This window comes from Phaethon aethereus (genome assembly GCF_964289735.1).
Source record: "Phaethon aethereus genome assembly, chromosome: 21".
Taxonomy (NCBI): Eukaryota; Metazoa; Chordata; class Aves; order Phaethontiformes; family Phaethontidae; genus Phaethon; species Phaethon aethereus.
In genome coordinates, this window is record NC_138597.1 from 9417364 (window position 1) to 9439864 (window position 22501).

Consider the following 22501-nt stretch of genomic DNA (forward strand, 5'->3'; position numbering starts at 1 on the left):
ACGGTCAGTCTCAATGAAGCATTTTATCTTGGCAGTAAACAAGTATATGAGTGTGCATTCATGCCTTTTCTCCCAATTGCTGAAAAGCTTCTGTTTGCGAAAATGAAACAAACGCTGTTTAAATTTACGTGTCGCTGTGAATCTTCCTCTGATCGGTTCGACACCATGAATGTCTGGACTCTATGAATTACACGTGAAAGTATTGATCTGCTTTTGAGCTATATTTAGCCAGTGAAAATTCAGAATATGTTTGAAGTTTCTCTGTACGGATACCGGTTTTGTAAGAGGGGACTGCTCTCAAGGGATGGCAGTTCACCATTTCCGTCTCGAGAAAAGCTGAAATAGTAAGTAATTTCACGTCCTAGTAACGTTTCAGTTCTCACTCCGGTGACACCCCTAATCAGCTGAGAACGAAGAGCAGCCCTCTGAAACAGAAAAGGCAGCCTATACAGACCGGGGCGACGAGGACCTCGGAGCTACTTTTGTAAGAACTAAGCTGCTTGTCGTGCTGGAAGTGGAAAGAACAGCAGTAACTTGGAAATGCGGCTCTCCGGGGGTTTTTTCCTGGGCCAGTTGTGCCCATCGCCACAGAAGGACGGAGGTTTTCCGGAGCAGCTGGTCTGCAGGAGCAGGAGAGACGGGGCTCGGAGCGGCAGTTCACCACGCCAGTCACGCTGCTGCTGCTCCAAAGGAAGAGCATCTTTTCTGTCTACACGGGCGGAGCTGTGCTATGCACTCGCATGCAAGGAAAAAGTTCTTTGGGTTGAGAAAAATGCTGAACTGCCATACCCAGTAAAAGACTCTGAGAACCAGGGGGTGAAGAGAACAGACCTAATGGTATAAAGCTTAAAAGTTTGTTTTATGAAGTCTCGTGGTCTTTTCCAGCCGCTGTCAGCCTAGAAGAAATGTTTTGAATGTTTTGATGGGCTGTGGTGGGGAAGACGGAAGATTCCCTCTGCGTGAGAAGAGGTGATGTGCTAAAAATGATTCAGCATTCTGTTTTGTCAAATATCTCATCAGTGCTGTCTTGCTTTTATTGAGAAAATACGCAGAAAGCACTTTAGAAGCAAAACTGTTGAACCTGCCAGCTAATGACTTGACTTTCATCTGTCAGCGCCCTGCGATTGCCTGGGTCTCCTTCCCTGCACGCCGTCACTGCCCTGCTGCCGCGGTCACCCTGCGAGCAGCACGGTCTGGGTGACCTCCAGCGATGTGCAAAGCGCGGGCACGGGGCGCTTCGCAGCCCTCGTTACCTGCTAAAGAACCTGCGGACTCGGTTGGTGCTATTTGTGAGCATTTTCAGCTTCTTAGTTAAAAAGTGCAAAAGGCTGAAGAGGGATGTATGAGATTCCATCTGTGTGAGCAGAGTTTATAAGATTAATTTGTGTGAAGGCTCGTATCTAGTTAATCCATACTTAAGCAGCAAAGCTCACCAATTCTATAATTGGATGCTAGTGACAAGTTAGTTAAAGCAAAATTAAATCCCTTCATGTCACGTTTGTGTATGGGAGACGTTGCAGATTACATCCTTAATCGATGCGCCTTTGCTGCGGGTATCTGGTCATTGCAGCCAAGCAGTTGGGGAAGGCTCGGAGCATCCTTACAAGTGGCGGGTACAGAGTCCCGCACGGCGGAGTCGAAGGTCTCAGGGCCACGCGATAGCTGCTGCTTCCCGGGCAACACGCTGCAGGACTCTCTGGGCGTCTCTTCGAGGAGAACGGTCCGTGCAGAAGAGCATCGGGACAGCCTCCCAGCTGGGAGGCCCAAAGGGCCGGAGGAAGGGGATGGTCTCGACCTAAGGTCCGAGACGCCTCCACCTTGAATTCCCGTTCCGCCTGAAAGAATACAAATAAAATTTTTGTTGACAAATCCTCTTTAGACATCAACACTTCAAATGCCGCTCATATAAATTAAATTCTACAAACGAGAAGAAAATTTGCTCTTAGCTTGCAATTTTTGCTTCTATTCTCCATAATTTCTCGGGGCACATGGAAGACATTTTCTTTTGTGTTTAGAGTTGTATTTCCTTCCTCAGCAGTCCAAGTGTCATAACTGCTGAATAGTCCTGAAGAACTCTTGAGAGGACGGAGCAATAACTTGCAAAATCTTCAAGATAATGTCACTGCAGGAAGACACGAGGAAGGTCTCTGAAATTCTGCCAATTTTCATACAGAGGATACGCTGGCCTTGTGTATCTTGCCATGGCAGACCTCTTCCAACATCCGTTATGCATCACGAAAATGAGCTTTCTGTTCTCTGATAAAAAATTAATGCAAGTAAAACATTGACCTTTTTGCTGCTTGTTGAATGTCACAGACACTCAGTTGTTTGCTGGTGGTGAACTTCAGTAAATTTAGGCACACTAATCTTGGGACAGGAATGAAATATTTATAAGTTGGTTGCAAGCAATATAAACTTAGTATTTCCACATCAGCTTGTCTGGAAAGATGTTCTTAAATGCTTTCTTGCTGTAGCTTCTGCCATTGCTTCTGAGTGATAGTGAAGCTCTAAGGGTTCTAAATTGGAGTGGGAAGATTCGGGATTGGCATACAGAACAAATTGTTTTAGGTTGTGTAAATACATTTTAATTAAGGGATTTGTTGGGAGGAGGTTTGAAGGTCAGGTCCTTCCACTTTTCCATGCACTTAGATTCCATTTTCAGAATTCAGGAGCTGCTGAACACCTTAAATGACTTCTGAAATGGGAAAGGGAATATCAACTTCTGACGATCCCCTGATGGAAATACAGGTAGCCTTGCCACAACCGTGCTCTCTTTCTGCTCAGTATTTTTGATGCTATAATGCAAATTATGCCGCCTTTGCAAAGAACTTGACATGACCGGATGGTGTTGACGTGTTGATCATTGAATCGCTGCCTTCAGTGGCTTCTGGCCTTAAATCCAAGTAAGCGGTATACAGAGAGCAGGACCAAGAAACCGGGTGTCTTGCAAACCAGCTGAATGCGTCGCTTTGTAGGCACAGTGTAGAGTGACTGCAGATAACTCCAGGGCTAATTTTGCACAGGAGAGGCTGCCAGAAAAAGATTTCGGCTAAGGCTTCTGGTCCATTCCAGCACAAAATTAATCCAAGATGAAGCTGTGTGTATAATTAATAGCTCCCAAAAGTTCTACTAGACATTTATATACTTGCTTTAAGTTGTGTTTGTTAGACTTGTCCTTACTTACCCGAACCTGAAAGACGGTGAATGCATCAGACGCGTATGCCTCACGCGGTCGTGCCCTGTGCCCTGCGCCCCACCGCCGTCATTAGCAGATGTGGCTTTTTTGTGTCGCGTGTGTGGAACAAGTACTGGCTCAGTCTGCATTTCCCCAGGGCACTGCCAGAGTTTGTCTACTTTCCCCATGCTGTAATGGTCTTTTTTTTCCCCAAAAAATAGATTCATCCGGATAATAAAAACTTTTCCAACTTCTGTGTAACCTGCCAATATGATGGCCACGGTAAAGGCAGCTGGGCTGGAGAAGGTGGTGGTGTTTCTATGGCAGTTAGTTCATATTTGACATTCTCCCGCCAGAGCCCTGGTCTCTTTCCCACAGACCCGATATTCGCTTTTCACCCCCCGCTGGGCATCCTGTGGGATCCGCTTTCCCTGCTCCCTCCCGGTGTGCCTGTTGAACGGAGTGCAGCCAAGAGCATCCCGGCAGGAACCCGGGGTTAAAATCCAGATCCGAGCTCAGGCAGAGGTACTGGTGCTCTCCCTGTTGATGCCTCTTGCCCTGGCTTTCGTCCTAACTCTGCTGCGCTCCGAGTCCTTAAATTATTCAGCCCTTTGTGATCCATCTCTAATGTCGAACTCCCCCTTTTCCGTGGTGCTGACTTCCAAAGCCTGGCTGTCCCCTGAAAAAAAGAGTATTTTCTCTTTGTTCATTCTAAGTTTATCAGACATTAATTTAATCAAGAAACCCTTTGTTCTTTTCTTACAGCAGATGTTAAAATGGAATGACTAACCACTTTCTAAATCTTTTTACAATTGTGTATTTGCTACCTCAGTTGAGTCTCCACTAAGACCAGCTCAAGAATCCTTTTTTCATGCAATATTTCCTCAGATAAAAATGTATTTAGACCTCTACCTATCTTCATTAACCTCCACTGAATCTGTTTGGTCTCAGCCCCCCTAACAGCTGAGACGACCAACACAGACGTTGATGGCTTGTACAGGTTTGTATCTGATTTTCCATTTATGTTGTAGCAGACATGATTAAAGCCTTCGAGTAAAATCGCAGCTAAATCCTGTCATAGCCTAGCCCATTATTTTTTTCTTCTCCTATTAGGATTTTAGGCATTTCTTTGACATATCTTTATTGCCAGATTAGGAGGAAAACACTTGACTTGTTTGCAACATTCTCATTGTATTGTCTTTATAACATTTCTAAAAGAGAATAAATATAAAATACTTCTGTGTATTATGGTCATATTTCAGTCTGATGTTAATATGCTCCATGATTTTCCAGCTCACAATTCTTCTAACCTTGTGGTGACAGTCAAGAAACCCTCACACCTGAGGAAACGTGCAGTGGCAGGAGCTGCTGGCGTCTAGATGATGTGTGGGGACCCGGGTAATGTCTCTGTCCTGTAGGTTTTATGTGTCCCACCTGAGTAACTGCCAAGATGGTGTTGGGTTAGAAAACCATCTCGTGGAGCCAAAGCAGCCTTTCGTACCACTTTATCTCTTATTAACCCCCCCGCTGATGTCAGGCTCCTTGGGATGCTTCTCCCTTAGCTGAGAATGTGGGAGTCTGGGTTTCGTGTTAAGCTTATGTCACCCAGATCGGCTCTTAATAATCGCTTGTAAACTCGGACTGTTTCATGTTTAGCAGGATGTCATTAGACCATCCATCCGTAGAGCTCATGCCACCCTCTTTGCACCCAGGTCCAAGCGGGACATCTGTCTCCAAGTCCCTTTGAGGTTAGGTGGGGGAGGTCAATGCGGGAAATCCTGCACGGCGAGAATCCCCGTATCCCGTGTACTCGGTTGATGGAGTTGCTTGGAGTGCGCAGCACGTGCAGCTTGATCCGTCAGTGAGTTTTCTCACCCGTGCGTGACTGATACGGCCGTCGGTGCCTCCAGCCCAACTGCACCGAGGTGGTTGTCCTGATGACGTGGGGGCTCTAGCCCTGACCTACCATTGTGGCTTCCCAGAAATCTCACCAAATATTCCCCGTGTCCCCAAGGGATGGTAAGCGCACAGGACCGTTGATAACATATAGTCTGACCTCACGCATGCCACAGACATGGTGTATCTCAACTTGGTAGCTGCATCTCAGCCTTGCATGGGTTGTCTCTAGCCCACGTCTCAGGGAAGCAGCTAGGAGGAACAAAAGAGAGCAGGAGGTGGAGATACGACCATCCACCTCTCCCGGAATTTCTTCTAGCAAGGAACCTTTGATACTTCCAAATGGGTAGTTTAGTTTCAATTTAAATGTGCGTGGCCTTGGTTTCTAGCCATTCCTTTATTCGCCGTTTCCTCCTAGGTTAGTCACTAAAGAGCCAGCACTCATCTCTGCATGAATACTTTTGATAAAGGCGTTTGCTCACTGTGAACTTTCTGCCTTACGTTGTTTAAAATAAACAAAACAGGCCGTGCTCCAGCTCTCCCGCCACCATACCTTTTTCCAGGCCTCTCCTTATACCACCGCCGGCTTTTCAGCTGCGGACACCAAATCCATTTGTTTCCTTTTCTGTCTGGTTCCCTGCATCTCTTCAGCGTCCCCGAGCGTGCGCCCAAGAACCAGGTTATCTGCTGTCGCCCTGGTGCTGCGCAGTCGTCGCGGGAAGCGGTGGGCGAGCTGTGGCTGCGTAACCCTTTCCTGAGCCCTCGTTACCTTCCAAGAAACGTTCCCCCGTCTTGGGAAAATAGCTACCCAGAGGCTGGTTTGCCTTGAAGGGAGTTCGTCTTCCCAGAATATCCTGTTCCCTCCGCCGGACGACCCTGCCCGCGCTGCCGGCTCCTCCACGCTCCTTTGGTCACTTGTAACTGCTGTTCACAGCAGCTCCCTGTTTGTCATCAGATCAGCGATGCAGAGATTTAATAGTGCTGGGCTTCGATCCCCGAAGAGTGTGATCGGGAGACTCTGATCTTCGTTTCCAGTGCGTGGCCATGAGACGAGGCTTGGCAGCAGGAGAGCTGGGGCTTATTCTGAAGCAGCATTGACTGGTGTACTCGCAAGGTGCCCGTTATCCTACTATCCAGGCCAGGTCACGACGAATGCCTGCTTCTTTGTCATGGAGTTCAGATACATCTCGTCTGCCAGCAAAGAGCAGTACTTGTCTGTAAACTTCTCTTTCATGGAGGAGAAGATGACGTTACTCCTGAGATTCAGACTTTTTATAAGTTTCTTTGGTTTCAGCATGCCCTTCAGAGCATCCCCAAGAGTAGCTTCAGAGCAGCGCTCACACTGCGTGGCCTCTCTCCTAGATAATCCTCCCAGAAGTCAGTGATTTGTACTCAGCCTTGCTCTTCCCCGCCCTCTGAAACGTCTCTCAGGTCTCCAGAAAACCTTGGAGATTATTCCAGAATGTTCAAGCTGGTGGTTGCCAAGCTGTGGGGGTCTTCGTGGTACAGGAAAGTGATGGGCAGGAACGAATTCGGAGCAGGATGTCGCGCGGGATGCCCGACTGGGTTATCACGGTCATCCCCCATGGGGTTTTTTTTTTATGATTTGGTGGTGAGCCACATGGGTAGCGGGGAATGAGGCGGGTCATGCAAAACCTTTTGTGTCAGATTAGGAGGTGGTTTGAAAAGGGTATTTTGTGCCTAATTGGCCATGACCGCTGGCCCTAAGGAAACCATCAGCTCCTGGAAAGCTTGTAATCCCGTGGAGGATCCCGTGCACGCTCCCCGCTTGGATTGTTCCCGAGGGAAAGCTGCAACGTTTTCCTCCTGCGTCTCACAACTTTGTCCCTCTCCAGGCAGCATCTCTCCCGTACGGTTCTCACCCAGGCCAGGGTGATTAAGCACTTAAATTGATTAATCAAATTTCTTGTGATGAGAACTACTGTCATTCATTAATCTGAATGGGATTATAAATAAGAGTTGGCAGATAGGGGAGACAAACATGTTGACAGATAGACCTGCTGCTTTGAATACAAATTACACCGCTGCATCTGGAGGGTTTTAGCTCCTGGCAGCCTCGGGATATAGCTTCCCTAAAGGTAAAATTAGACTGAGATTAAAGTATCCCCATATTAATAAAGAAATATGCATTTACGAACCGGCAGCTACTGCAGGTGGGTATGCGGGGCTGCATACCAATGATCCTACGGCAGGACCGGGCTGTGGATTTGCTTCCTATGGAATTCATTAAAGATTTTACGAGGTTAGTTGTAGTCAAAACTCAAGGATAACCCAATTGCAAGTGTGTGGCTAATACCAATTTGAGCAGTGAAGTAGCAGGCTAGCGTGGGCAGTTCCTGTTGAATCCTCTTGCCGTTGACAGCATCGCAAATAATAGAAAATTCGTATTGAATTTTGCGCTTGTAGAGACGCTGTCTAACGTTCACTTTTTGGAGACACAGCGCCTTGTGCTTTTCGTACTGTGACTTAGTGCAGGACGGGGTTTAGGCGACTTAGGAAAGATGCCGAAGCCCTGGCCACGTTGCAGCCGATGGCAAAATTCCCAGCAGCTGCAGCAGGGCTGGGGTTTCCCTGCCGGGGGATTCGGTGGCTCTGCAAGTCATTTCTCTCGCTGCAGAGCGGCAGGCAGGATTGCTGCAGAGCGTGCTGAGATTAAAGCTATCACTTCTTGTTGAACTGGCCTCATGCATTTCTTTCCATGAATATTTAAAGAATTCTTATTAAAAGAATTACCAGTATAAAAAATTAAGAGTTTGATAGCTGGTGTGTAGCGTGCTGCAGTGTTGTTTTAGTCTGCGGTGGAAGGTCAGGAAGCCAGCATGCTTCTGGCGTCACGGAAAGGCGAATTTCTCCGCTTTGGGGCTGCCTGTGCCTGCCCGGCCTCCCCGGAAACAGCAAATGGGTCCGTGGCTGGGTCCATGGCCAGGCTCTCTCAGATGGGAAAGGCAGGGGCTTACGTGGGACATAACCTGCAGAAAGGCTTGACCTTGGACTCTAATTTGGTATCGAGCTGCAGGTAGGAGATCGATGGGTAAACACCGGAGGATTCGATAGCCAGCGGATGGCACCAGTAAATGCTCGTCCTGAAAACACAAAGGCTGCCAGCATAAAGACCAGGTGCAGAAAAGAGAGGTTTGGGCAGGCTGGAAAATGCCGTTATCAACTTGTTTATTATCAAAATAATTTAACTCCGTGATAGCCTCGCTAGATTCGTAGTAACATTTCTGTGTAACTTTTCCTTTGTGGCAAGTCTGATGGAAAGAAACAAGGGCTTTGATTGCCAAGTGCCTTCCTGCGAGGAGAGCGGCTGCACACCGTTAGCGTCTTAACGGGGAAGGTAGGAAACCCAGCGGAGTTTCTGCCGAGGTGGAACTGCCGAGTCCCCGTCCTCTTTCTCTCCGGCGTGGCGCCTCTCCCTGCCGCCTGTGCGGTGGACCTCAGCGACGGCAGCGCGCCAGACTCCCGGGCCTGGGGTTTTTGGACTAGGGAAAAAAAAACACATACATGTTCAAAGAGGAAATGTCGCTACCCTCCAGTATGGAACAGGTAGCGCAATTTAGCGCGTCTCTTTTTCAGGCATCAACATGACACATAGCGAGTCTAAAGACTAGACCTAAAGGAAATAGTGCTCCCTGGAAAAATCAAGGGAAGATGCTAAAATACATCACTTTGTAGGAACTACTCTCCTTCCTGCGTGTACAGAAGACGTAGCAAAGTGTGCCAAAGACAGGAGTCGTTCGCACGGGTCCGAGTGAGAAGTCTTCAGGTGAAGAGCCTCAGTCTGTGGGACTATGGTAAAGAAAGGTCTGAGGATCAGATTAGGAGGGTGGAGGGATGTCTGTCAGGCATACAGTGTAGGATTGCAGGCATAAGATTTAAATTTTGGGATATGGAGCACCGAAGGTCAGTACCCATATATGCAGATTTTTGCCGGTTAGCGAACATTGTTAGAAGAATCATTTCTAACAGTAAGAAAGTTAAAACCCACAGTCCTTGCAGTGACTTCAGAACTCCACAGAGGGAAAACAGGGTGTGAAGAAGAACCCATTAAACATTTAAATATTTCATTAAATATTGAACATTTCAAAAATTGCTTTCTAACAAGTCCCGAGGTAAACAGAACAATATTTGGTAACAAAAGCTACCAGAAGTGACAAGGTCCTGCAACGAATAGAGCTTGGCTGCAGATTTTGAGGCTGCAGTAACCTCTCCTTCCTTGACAAGCCATCAAATGAGATCCTTGGGCTCTATCCAGACACCATTATCGATGTATAACTTCTGGTGACATCAAGGGCATCAGGAGCGTTTGAAACACGTCAGAAAAAGAGCCAACAGGATTAAACCCCAAATTCTTGCACCAGGCTGAATGCCTGCGTGGCAGCCAGTGCCCAATGCTGCAACGAGGTACGCTGTGATGCTGCAGCCGTGCCAGCTGTAGCCCAGAAGCGAAGGGTCAGGCTCTCTGGGATTTTGCAACCATGTAGAAATTTGAAGATGTTTTTTGAGATCTGCTGTCGATACGTAGGGACTCCTTGCCCAAACTGGCAAACTCTAAGCAATTGCTTAGGTTCTGTTGACATCGATAAAAGGCAAACCTTGCTGGCAGTGCAGATCAGTCCAGCGCTGAGATCTGAGCATGTTTTTTGCACTTTGCTGAATAAAAGTTGCTATCTATAAACGTTGGTTGGTTGGAGGAACATCTAAACTTGTCTAACATCTGTGTTTCACTAGAATCAGGAGTGACAAAACTTGTTTAGCTGTGGTTTAGTTGAAGATTTGCTGCAGTAACAGGAAGTTTTGGAAGCCTCCCTATGTTATGATACTTTTTTCCCTTTTTAGGTCAAAATAAGACCTCTGGGTGCAGCCCGCCTGCTCCTGCGGGGTGATTCCTCAGTGCTGCAGGGTTCGGCCACGGTGACACCTCCCTATTTCAAAAAGCTGTACCGGGGCCGATTTGGACGGAGAAACGTTGAGGTCGGTTTCCTGTCGCGTCCCTGTCAACTTGGTGTCACTGTCATCGCGTTGCCCTACGAGAGTTGTCAAAAACCTGCTTCTCCGCTTGCTTGGCCAAGCCCCGTCGTGGCTCCCCCCTGCCCAGCCGCATCTCGCTGCCGGGGGAGGAAAAGTAAGATTGATGGCTTTAGGTTCCCTGTGCGTGGTGTTGGCATCGAGTCAGGGGGTTTGATAGCAGCACGTTGGCTTTTCTCACTGAATTTTGATTAATGGAGCAGGCGGGAACCGCTGCCGTCTCCCAGCTCCTGCGGCTGACAGGGACAAGCCTAATCTGATATTTTAAATGGATTTGGAACGTGTCGTGGCTTTAGCATCCCTGTCCTGAAGGAGGGACCATCTGCTACAAGATAACCCGATCTCAGCGGGCGCTTACTTCAGGTCTGTTTGAAAAGAGAGGTGACGCACGTAAAATCTGAGGGTTTTCCCCTGTGCTTGCTAATTTGTTGGCCAAGAGGCAGCTGACGTTAGAGGCCTAAGGTTTTCAGTTGCCTCACTTTTCCAGGCATGCTCTGCCTGGTCGGAGAAGATCAGCGGAGAATTTTGCGGGTACTCCTTACAGATGCAGATGGAAAATCACTCGTAGATGTAAAACAAACGTATCGCTGCAAACAGCTGACAGATTTCTCTGATCATCATTGGTATGAAATCCAGAGAAATCGGTTTCAGGAAGATTGGATAGTGTCCCTGCGGGGATATGGAAAAGTTGGTGAAAAGAATAGGGTAACAGTGGTATCTGTATGAACGGATAACGGAAACGTCTGCGATAGGGATGGGAGCGTGGATTTTATTGTTGCGTTTTGACTGGTCTCTCCGAAACACAGATTACTGCATTGAAGGATGCTGAGATGAGAACTTGCACGCTGCTTTTCCATTTTCCCTTCTACGCCTGAGAAGCCTGTGCCAGAAGTAGTCTGCGTGCTGTTGCACGGCGGCAGGTCCTGCGTCGTACCTCTCCTGGTGCGCTGCGTGGCTGCACAGGTGATGGGCAGGCCGAGGGCAGGGGCAGAGCTGGATTGGGCCCAGATACAGCTGCTCATTTAGGAGACCTGTGCCCCGTCATCAGGACGATGAGAAGAATGAAGCTAACGCCTCATTTGGCCTTCCCGGGAGGTCTGGTGCACGGCAGCAGTGCTGCCGCAGCGAGCAGTTTGCTATTCCCTGATGGAAATTGGTGGAGGAGCTTTGAAAGCGTTGGTGTAATTACAGACGGAGATCCCGCGCCGTACAGTGGTGTAACGGGCGTGCGATCAGCTGCTAGACTCGCGCGCGCTGCTCAACACCACCACGAGAGCCACGGGCAGCGGCGGTGGCTTTCCATCCTCCCGCGCTACCAGCGTCAGAGGCTGCTGAAGCGGCTGTCCCTGTCCCTGCTTTGTTAAACGTCGGCATTATGTTCCTACCGGGGGCTTTGACCCCTGCTGCCGGCCGTGGGAAACGTTATGTTCAATTTTAGGACAGTCGGCACCCGAGCCAGCTTCCCGAGATGCGCTCGCCTTCGCGCGTCGCGCCACCGCAGAGCGGAGGACTACGGAGAAGCGGGCACGTGTCGGATCGTGCGGCCAGGCAGCTCTTGGGGCCTGAGGCTTCCCCTGTGTTGGGCTCCTTGGGGTATTTGGTGGCTGTTTCTGCGTGGGCTTCTAGCTCCCACCGCGCCTCAGGAGGCCGCAGGCAGCAGCCTTCTCTTTCGCAGCTGCGTTCGCTTGATTCAGGAGCCTTTTCATAAGGAATTTCGCAACCCCTATTTTGATGATTTCGTGCCTTTTTTTTTTTTTTTTTTAACCCATGTCTTGGTTTTCACTTGTCTGGTAGTCAGATTCGATTATTCGGGGCACTTTTTGCTGCTGTTGCCATAGAATCACAGAATCATTGAGGTTGGAAAAGACCTTTAGGATCAACGAGTCCAACCGTTAACCCAGCACTGCCAAGTCCACCTGAGCACGTTCATCTGAAAAGACTATTCGTTTCGGGCTTTCAGTGCAAATCCCGGGCTGCTGGGTTCCGCAGGGAACGCGTGCCCTTTCCCGGCACGTTCGTTCCTCCCTCTCTTCTTCCCTCTCCAAAAGAAAGAAGGAGGACCTGAGGGACGGGCGGCAGGGAGGGCGGGACGCCGGCACAGCTGCCCCTGGGGAGGAGGGGGACGGCTCTGATGCCCGGTGCGCAGCGTCTGCGGCTCAGGAAAGGCCCCGTGGCAGGAGCGCGTGGCCGCGGTGCCGAGCAAGCCGCCTGGTCCGTCCCTGCCTCGCCGTAGGCCCGTGGCGGAGGGCACGGTCCTTTTTCCGGGATAACCTGTGCAGATCCTGCCCGCGATGGCTGCAGGCTGCTGGGGTATTGGAAGTTGAAGCCTTACACTGTAAAATTACTCGAGTATATTTTAATAATTTAGAGCCACAGGTCTTATGTGGTTTGTTCTCTAAAGATTGATTTAGCTTCTTATTAAGGGAATTGGGAATTCATTGTGAAAATCTGGACAAAATCTAGGCGGTTTTTATTTTTTTTAAATATCCACTAGTGTAACTCACGGGGGAGAAGAATTTCAAAGCCTGTCCAACCCTATCTTCAATTTTTTATTCTCTTGCTTTCCTATTTCCATTCCCAAGGTGTTCTTGTTAAGGAAGAACACCTCAGCATTATTGTATTATTTTTAAATAAGCCACAATCACTTTAAGGAGCTCAGGATGAAAAATCCACTAATACTTTGATCCACCCCCCCCCCCCCCAGTTTTCAGGAGTTCGGTAATGAAGGATGTGGACGGCATATCAATGGAGGGGTAGGCAGCTGTAACCGCACGACTCTCCCCCTCTGCCCAGAGAAGGCCCTTTCCTCTTTAATTACCCGTCGATGTTGAAAAGGCGCAAGATGAAGCGGAGCCGGCGGGGCCCGGCTCGCCGTGCACCGCATGGGGGCTGCAGAGGAGGTGCCTGTAGCCGTGAACTTCTGGAGGCCGGTATGGATTTCGCGTTCAAGGGGGGCCGCGTCGGTTGTGGCTCTCGGCCGGCGTGTCAGCGCAGAGGGGCACCCCCGCCGCTGCGGGACGGAGCCTGCGCTCTGCGCGCCCCTGGCTCCGCGCGCCGTGACGTTCGCGAGGACGAGCGCACCCCTCCCCGAAGGGCGACCGTGGCGTGCGCCGCCGGAGCCGGTGCTGCAGGCCTGGGCCGCGCCGCCACCACGGGCATCCCCGCCTCGCCGTGCCGGCGGGGACGGGAGCGATGCGCGCGGGCCGGCGTCCGCGCCCCTCGGCCGCCGCGGCTCGGGGCTTCACCGGGGGACGGGCGGATGCCGGCTCCCAGGGCGCTCGGCTCCCGTGGAGGCGGCGGCTGCGCGCATCTTGGCCTCTGTTCTCAGAACAGAAGTCGATGAGCTGCTGAAGTGGCGTTTCTCCTCATTTCTTTTCTCCTGAGATTCTGTAAACCTAAAAGAGAATCATGAAAAAAAATGTTCCCCCCTGTCCAGCCCATTAATTCAGCCTGCTCAGGACAGAATTAACCTTGGCAAGGCTTCCAGAGGAGAGAGTCGTTCTAACCTTAAAAATCTGCTGATTAAAGCTGGTTTCAGGAATTCGATTTCGCTTAATGCGTTGGCTGAGCGCCCAGCCCAGCATTAACATAGCCACAGACACACAGGCCTGCGCATTTTTTACCTCCCCAATTAAAAAAAAAACAAAAAAACAAAAAAAAACCAAAAAAAAAACCAGAAAACTCGGCTGATGAAACCTCTTTTGCCTGTTTGGAGCAGGAATTCATTTGAAAGACCCCTTTAGCTAAAGGCACTAAGTGTGCCCTGGTTACCTGTCTCCGAAGGCCAGCTGGGGAGGTAACTCTGTTCTCCTGATCAGTTGCAGCGTCGTCTGTCGAGCCGTCCCCTGCCGACCGGGCGCTTGGCAGCCCTGACCCGTTCAAGGAGAGGGGTTCATGGCCGCCCCGTGTCGCAGGCGGGGGTCTGAGGGGGAAAACGGCCCCAGTGCACCCTCTCCCTGGAAACCCACGTGTCCCGCGCTGCCCAACTTCAGATTTGATGTCGTCTAACGGCCGAAGGAATGAAGCTCGGATTTCCAAGGTTTCTGCTTGTATCTTAAACATTTTTTATGCCTTTTTATCCAAAAATTGATGTTGTTTTTATTGCCACCATCGCTCATTTTGTCTTTATTCCGAAAGCTGGGTTTCCAGGGCGTGTTTCTCCCGCCGCGGCGCATTTCTCTGCAGCTGTGTTGCGGCTCGGGGCAAGCGCGCGGTGCCCGTGAAGAGGAGCTCCCCGCTGTCCCCCCGAGGCCGGGGTCTTGCTTACGTGTGGGGCTCCTTCGTCCCGGCCACCCAAGTTAGGAACATCAGTCCAGAACTGGATTCCATATCGTGCCACGTGGCGAGGGAAAAGAAAAGAAAAAATTTTTAAAAATCACTTCTGTATTCTGGGTGCTTTGCAAATTCTGGGAACCGTTAGAGTTTTCTGAATGGTTTGCTGAAATGCTGCAAACCAGTTTCATGGAGGTGGGGTGCTTTTACATAATTCATTATTGACACCTCTAGAATTATACGCCAGACAGATCTGGAGATAGGGAGCAGCTTTCCTACCTGCCAAATACAGCGAGCTACCAGGAGCTCAGCATTAGTGCTTGTCGCTATTTTTTGTTTTAATCATGGTGAAGTTTCAATTGACTTCACAGCAAATCGGGGCTGTGAATCAAGGGAGGGGGGTGCTGATATATTTTGATATATATTGACGTACGTTGGTGAGGTGCTATGGGTGTTCCTCGCTGTCGCGGAGGCTCCTCCAGCGGCGTGCTCCAGACCCCCCCGTCCTCGCTGGGAAGCCGGTGGGACTGGAAGATGCTGCACCGCCCAAGCTGCTTTCCGAAGTGGAGGGACCGGCTCTGAGTCAGCAGCCACACATTAAAGCCCTTTTAATGCAGCCCCCGGCGCCGTGCAGCCAGGAGTCACTGGCAGGTATTATCTTAACCAAACGGAGTCTGATTTTCCCCAGGCTGAGTGGGGGGATTTAAATGTTAAGCTTTTCTTCGGATTATTTTCTGCAGGGTTTTTTTCCCCTCTACTTTTCCTCCCTGCTTTTTCGGTCTGTGGAAAGTACCCTTGACACATTGAAAACCATTATTAATCTTTGTCATTTGTATTTCAAAAATAGCTCGGTGATAGCAGCCAGCAGTCCTTAAATCCTTTTTAATTCGGGCTGACCTTGTGAGCGGTGATCTCGGGGAGGAGACGCTGCCACCGGCCTCCCCGTGCGCTCGCCGATAAGCGCACGCGTTTAACGCTCGCCCCGTTACAGGGCACGCTGATGACATCAGGGGTTCTTGCTGCTCTCATGGTTTGCGAGGTGCCTTCCGGGCAGAAGGATCACAAATGCAGATTTACCGGCTCCTTTGTGTTCCTGCAAATGGCTGGTGTCCTGCGCTGGGGGGCTGGCACGGACGGAGCTGTGAGCTGGCACGGGCTGGTGTGCAGGCGGGATAACGGCGTCACCGGGGCACTGAGCCTGGGTCACCCCCGCCAGCGCCGGTAAAGCCTCGATGCCACGCGTCAGCCTTCGCGTCGCTACTGGTGCCGCGGCATCCTTGTCTGCAGAAACAGGTGTTCCAGACAACTGGGATGGTGATTCCGCGAGGAGTTTTTTCCAGTGCGCACCCGCTCGCGTCCCACTTCTCGCGGTTCGAAGTCTCGCTGAAGTCCAGCCGGGGCCATCCCGTCCTGCCGCCACTGCTGCCGGGAGGATGCCGGGTGACGACTCCCGCACCCCGCACCACTGAGGACCCCCGGGAGGGTGCAGTCAGCGCTGCGAGCGAGTGAAGAGCGCGTTAATCGCGAGGGTCATTCTAGTCGATGCAGTCACTGGAGTAAAGCAAAAAAAGCAATTCCCCTTAAAAAGCCCCTGCGGTTGGATTTGTTTGTTTTTTCCTTCTGTAATGGCAGAATACTGGTGTGCCTAAAATACGCGCGGCCGGCGATCTTCCAGGGGAAATACCTGAAGAAAGCGGCGAGCACATTGCTGGGCTGTTGCAGTTTCGCATTTAAGGAAAACTAATCGCCTTCGGTATGGGAGCATATATCGTTACGCGCACACCCATCCCCCATGCGCGCTGTATTAAAAGCCAGCGGAGTCAGAAAATAATGCTGCTTTCTTAATAATAAACAAATCTTGTGGACAGGAATCGTACCGGGATCTTTTAAATTCAAAACTGTTTTGTGTGTTTGGTTTGCACTTAGCTTCCAACCAACAGCATTGTTGAAGAGTTTTAACCTACTGGAAATTTGTTTTTTTCCTGCAGAAAGAATTCCTTAGCCTTACTGATTTCAATTAATCAGAGAAGCAGGTTCATTTTAAAAAAGAAGCAGAAAAAAAAGCAACTGTATTTTGTCATTTTGCTGTATAACATACCTGACAGCAATTTTTTCAGTTTACATACCCAGATGATAAACCATGGGAAAGAGATGTTTGTGGTGTGCTTTTAATAGATAAAAATATGTTGAAGCAAAGATTAAAACGCAGCTCACTAAACCCACCTCTGTGTTGTGTGTCAGGACGCAGAGCACCGTGGGGAGACGCCGTTCGCCGTGGCCGCACCTGGGCGGCTGAGCTGCGGGTGAACGCAGCGCGCCGGCGCAGCCAGGGCTGTGAGGAGAGCGATTCCGTAACCCGTAGCAATGTTTTAAAAAACAATTTTGGGGTGCCGTGATCTGGTGTTTTACGTTACCAGCCCTGGGCTGACTTCAGCAATGACATCCTCCGGTAGCGGATAACGCGCTGCCGGTCCCATCCCCGGCGCTGCCTCCTTGGGTGATGGTTTCCTTTGCTAACCCGACTCTGCTTTCTCTCTTTTTGTGTCCCTAGTGCTTGTACGGCTGCTACGTCCATTCCTCCATCATCCCCACGTTTCACAGAAGGTGCTACTGGCTTCTGCAGGTAGGACGACGACGAACTCCTCCCTGCTGGGGGTAACGCAGTCGAGCCCGTAGGGCCGCGTTGCTGCCGGGGAGGTCGGCGGTCCTGTGTTTCATTGTCTGGGGGGATTTTGTTTGGCTGCAGCTGATGGGGATCTTCTCAGTCATGTGTCTCTGTTCAGAGGTATGATGTATTTTCTCTGGATGAGTTTCTAGCAAATACAGAGCCGATGCCAGCTCAAACGTTCCCTAAACAGACTGTCAGCCAAAGCGAGACTCTTTTAAGGTTTTCAGTTGTGTTTTCCCATGCTGAAGCGAGGCAGGCACAGGAGCTCGGGAAGCTGACTGCCGTGCTGGCACGCCACGGCGTGGGAGAGGAATCAGCCCTGCGGCTCTTTGCATTTGGGGGGAACCTTGTGACCAGCCTTGTGGTGGATGTGCTTTCCTCCAGTGGGGAGTTTAGTCTTGAGAGGGTTTTTGGGGTCACTCGGTGATTTTTCTTCTGGCTGTTTTGGGCACAGTGAAGCCCCTGGAGGAGTCAAGCAGAGTTTTCTCTTATTTCTGCGGGGTTTGGGTAGTGGCCTGATCCCTCCCCAGGGCTCCTTGGGCTGTGGTGGGCCAGCTCAGGTTCATGTGCGGGAGTTTGCCCGGGGTGGGCGTTCGCTGGACCGAGATGCTAACCCTACGTTTGCAGAGCTGTTTGTATTATTGACTGGTTACTGTTGCTTACAAAGTGGAAGCAATTTGTTTTCCTTTGTTAGAAAACAGCATTTGACACATATTGTAATAATATTATTGTTTTAAAGATTAAATCCCTGCGGTCCTGGAAACAAACAGGTCTGAGCAAAGTGGCATCTGTTTCAAGAAGCAAATGGAAAATAATCCCTTTTTCTCCCTGGTTTTGCCATTGCGCTTCCATATTAAAAACGATGCTGCTGATGCTGCTGTCTCTGCTGCACAAAAGATGCCCCACGACCCACAGAGGACGGTGCCTGGAACGTCAAAGGGAACGTGCACAAAATGTCACTGTCCTCTGTGATGTTTATGTGCGTCTTAGCTTGGTTTGCGTCCTCTCCATATAAAAGCCACGTGTAAGCAAAGGGGAAAACGCTTCGCTGCAGCGGTGTGAGCAGTTTTTCACCTCCATGGAGGAAAGCTGTGACTCCACTGAAAACGCAGCGTGACCACATCGATCCCACAGACGTTTAGTGCGTTTCCCTGCAGCCTCTCGAGGTCCTGACCTGCGTCCGTGGTTGGATGCAGGCAGCAGCGAGAAGAGGGGGAGCGGGGTGTAGGCGCGCCTAAGGAAGCCAGTAAATGTTCACGGTGCAGTGCGTTGAACTGGGTGAAACCTCGACACTTACAGTCCTGTTTGCCTGGGGCAGCAGGACTTGTTCAGCATCCATCTCTGCCGGTGCCCTTGATGGATGGTGTGACACAAGAATTCAAAGGAAACTCTGAATTCCCTCTGAATAAGTGCTGGCACAGCATGGCGGTGCTTCCCGAGCCAGCGTCTGTCCCGGGTGTCCCTGTGAAGGCAGAGGGGACCACGGCAGGCTGGATAGTAGGTCACTTGGTTCCTCTGCTCTTGCCTACGCAGGAACAGGAGTCTGGGCTGGGGCTTGGTGGAAGCATCCTCCATCCACTGCCCCGGGAGCTTGGAGAGGTACCGGTATCGCACGGGGTTGAAAGGTGCTGCAGGTCCCCCCGTCAGCATCAGCCCTCAGCCCAGGCACAGTCACCGCAGGTGCTGGGAGGTTTCCAGCATCCCTGAAGGGCAGCTCGGCTCATGAACATTTTCACGTAAACTGAAAATGTTAAGGAAGGTCCCTGTTTCTGAAGAAATTCAGGGCAGACAGCAAAGTCCTTCCTATTAGATTCTAAGAGGAAGAGGCGATACAAAATCAAACTGCAGAGCCCCAACCTCAAATTGGGCTATGAACTTTAGGGAGGTTTGCTCCCAAAGAGCAAAGCTTTTTCCATTACGTTTGAGAAAGTATCTTCTAGCTTTGCCCATTTTTCTGTCAGGAAATTTCCCATGATTTCGACCCGTTATCCAGCAGCCTGAGCGATGCTCACGTAGCCTGCGTGCTCCCCGACCATGGGCAGTGCCAACATCCCGCTCCGTTACGGGCTGGCCAGCCTGTCCTTGTCCCCCCAGAGGTCCTCCCCTCGTAGGCCACCCCTCCGATCTTTAATGGCAAGTTCTGTATTTCCTTTTGGTTTTGTTGCGTGCTGTCTCAAAGTGCGGCTGGACTTCGCTGTCGCGGCGCTTCGCGAGCTGACATCTAATGAGTTGCATCTCAGCATCACAGGATCTTCTTACCTGCACCCTGAGGACTGGCGCATTCACAGTCGAAGGGGGGTGTCGATGTCTAGGCATCGTCTTTGCTCTGATAATTGCTTTGGGTTGAGGTGAGTGGATGGGAAGTATGTTTCTCACGAGCCTATTTATAAAACGCGTTGCAGGATATCTTGTTGCGGATGTAGTACGCTGGTGTTCAGAGACAAAGACATGTTCTGCCTTCACTGTGGGAGGAGTAGGGTCTGTGATTCATGACAGCATCTCCCAGGCATAAACGGGCATCCTTCAGGCATGCGCTCAAGGTTATGGAGCCAGAGAGGAAAGAGCTGGCCAAGAATGATGCTTTTCTAACGTCTGCACAATGTTTCTGTTTGGCTCCGCAAGGAACTTAGGGTGAGTGAGACCAGGAGGAGAAAGGGCGAAGGTACTTTGTGCATCTGCCACAGAGTCTTCCACTTGAACACCGCCCGATAAATGACTCCCACATTCCAAAACGGGTACGGACAAGGCAGTGTTTAACGTTAACCTCCAGCAGAAAGTTTGGCTTTTCAGTTCGCAGAGGCAAATGGGCGTTTTTGCTTTTGTAGAGAGACATGTAGTACCTTGCTGGGGTATGGAGCTCGCTGCCTGCCATGCAAGTCTCTGGTCAATAGGAAGTAAATACAATTAGTCTGTGATGCCGCCTGTGTTTTATGGGATGATCTTCCTCCAAATCCTATTGTCAGGTTAGCTATTGATTAAAAATCCCCATGCAGTTGTTCTTGATCTTTTCTGACTAGCATTTTCAGCATAAGGGCCAAGACTCGGACAAGCCACAGAGACTAGCGGTCTCTCTTGTGCTCTTATACTGTGCTGTAGCCATTAATTATACGGTGGCATCCGATTTTTTTACTTAAACAACTTTGCATTTTCATTTATGATTTACACAACGTGCCTTCTCCCTGGAGAGTGGTCAAAGGGATAAGGAATGAAAACCAGTCAGCTTGAACCGTCAGTGGGCAAAATGCAGTTTTCTGAGTCTCTAAGACGAGCGGTTATCCTGCCGTAGGCAGAGACTGCGGCACGGTGACTGCGGCTGCGGGCTGGCACAGAGCGCTTGTCACGGCAGGTCTGTCGTACAAGGCGCCACAGCTGAGGTCTCCTCCTCATTTTTTTTTTTTTTTTTACATTTTTGAGACGTTTCAAGCTTTCTTGATAATGGATTTGAAATGCTGCCGTACCCCAAACACCTTTAATATTTTTAAGAGATGATGTAATTGCCGAGCACGCACTGTGGTGTCTCTGCAGGAAGACGGTCCAGCCCTGGGCACTGGCAGCGTCTCACATGGACCTCTTGGAGCCGAGAGAAGGGGAAGTGATCAGGGCGGTGGTGATGTTTTCCTACATTGGGTTTTCGTATTTTTCTATCACTTTTCTGATTTCTAGAAAGAGAAGGTCGTGCTCTGAGCGACAGAGGAGAAGACGGGGCTGAGGCTGCGGATGACCTCAAGGGGCGCTGGGGAGGACTTTGCGGTAGCTGTTCTTTGCATTACCTGTTAGCCTCCTCAAGCAGCGGTGCCCTGGCTGTTTGCAGTCACTCAAGCGCAGAACGGCGCTGCCGGAGCCTTTTTTTAGGCATGAGGGATGGCAGGTCCTCGGACTCCTGGAAAGGCTTCAGCGCACAGACACGGCCACGGGGTTTGTTGGCCTGTCTGCAGGTACGACGTGCGTGTATGAACACCCGCGCTGCGCGTGTTTAGACCTTCAAAACGGCACCAGATTTCCTCTCAATGGAAAAAGAAGAAGAAAAACAACCCTGTTTGTGCCCATAATGACTAATGCAGGGAAAATGCAGATTCTCAGATATAGACAATTTTCAAACATTGGCACGGCTGAGTAGCGAGACGCAGCGCTCCCTTCTGTGTATTGGTAATTGGCGCCCCAGGAATTTAAACTTAATCTAGCTGCCAGGCTGCCGGGGCGGTCTGCTGTTTGCAAAGGTTGTTGGAGGCAGGCTTCGTCCTTACCCCTGAATAACCATCCGTCTCTTGCTCTCTTCCACACTTGTGCTGTACGGCCGGAGACTCTGAGTTTGTTGGACAGTCATTGTTTTCCATCTTGCCTTTAGCAGATCCTGATGTCTTTTTTAGTGCTGGTGTTAAGGTCCTGTGGTTATGGGAAGTAATACATTAACGTGAAGTGTTGCCCTTTTTCTTAATTAAGAAGTACATAAACGGTGCTATATGACCATGCTAAAAACTTTTTGTGAATTCAGACAGTGGCTAAATATTAGTTCTTCATGACACGGGACAGAGCTGCTCTGATTGCCAACTTTTCTGTAATTGTTTGCCTAAATATGGGGGAAAATGTGCATTTTAGGCACTCGGGTTTCATTAATGTTACTATTTGTTTGGTTTTTTGAATGACTCCCCGCTTTCTGCAGTAATGTAATAGCAGTAACAGTCACAGCAAGGTGAGATCAGGAATCCTCGACAGGACGTGTTAGGACATCTTCCTGTGCAGCTATAGAAAAACCGGAATAAAAGGAATTATGGTTCTATTTTTAAATAAAGCCCATGCATTTGTTCAACGAATGTTCATTAGCTTATTCGTTTGCCAGCAGCATTTGCACAGATGAGATCTTCTCGATAAAGATGCTTGTGGAACTGAGAGGTGCAGGGGATGCTGATACAAGTGGATAGGGATGTTCAGCCCGTTGGTGTTGGTCCTGTCGGCCAGTCAAACCAATTAGGGCTAACAAGCACGGGGCAATAGGTTGGCAGGTACCTGCTTCGCGTGGTACGCGCATTAACTGCGCACTGAATAACTTAACTGAATAAGTGATGGAAAAGTGTGTAAGTGGCACGTTCTCGCAGGTGAGCCGCCGAAGCGGAGCGGGACGCAGGCGGAGATGCGCCGGGCACGGGGAGATGCCAGAGCCCCTCGGAGCCCTGCCGTAAGTCGGGCTTTCGCAGTAATTGCTGAAATACGATAACCCAATCCTCTGGGAGCCGTGGGGGGAAACTGCGCTGCCTCTTCGTTCCTTGTGCGCTCGCAGGGTGCTCTCGGCAGCCGCAGGAGTCACTGGAATGCTTTACCGCGGGGTAGGAAATGGCAGGGAAAGCCAGGGGCATCCGCGGTCGTGCCAGTGGTAAGCCTTCCAGGCAAGACGTCTGCCCCGGAAAGAGCAAGTGGGAGACGCTGAAGGGGACGCTGTAGTTGGG

The 22501-nt window shown here is 50.2% G+C and overlaps 1 protein-coding gene across 2 annotated transcripts in view; it reads left to right on the top strand.

Annotated features, from left to right (window-relative positions):
- Positions 1–22501, top strand: part of CAMTA1 (calmodulin binding transcription activator 1) — a gene marked incomplete at both ends in the record, with an annotated part of 311800 nt that overhangs the window by 158099 nt on the left and 131200 nt on the right. For both annotated transcript variants that reach the window (XM_082009441.1, XM_082009442.1), the window contains one exon: positions 16944–17015. In XM_082009441.1, the coding sequence (XP_081865567.1) occupies positions 16944–17015 (72 nt within the window). The remainder of the gene's footprint in view (positions 1–16943; positions 17016–22501) is intronic.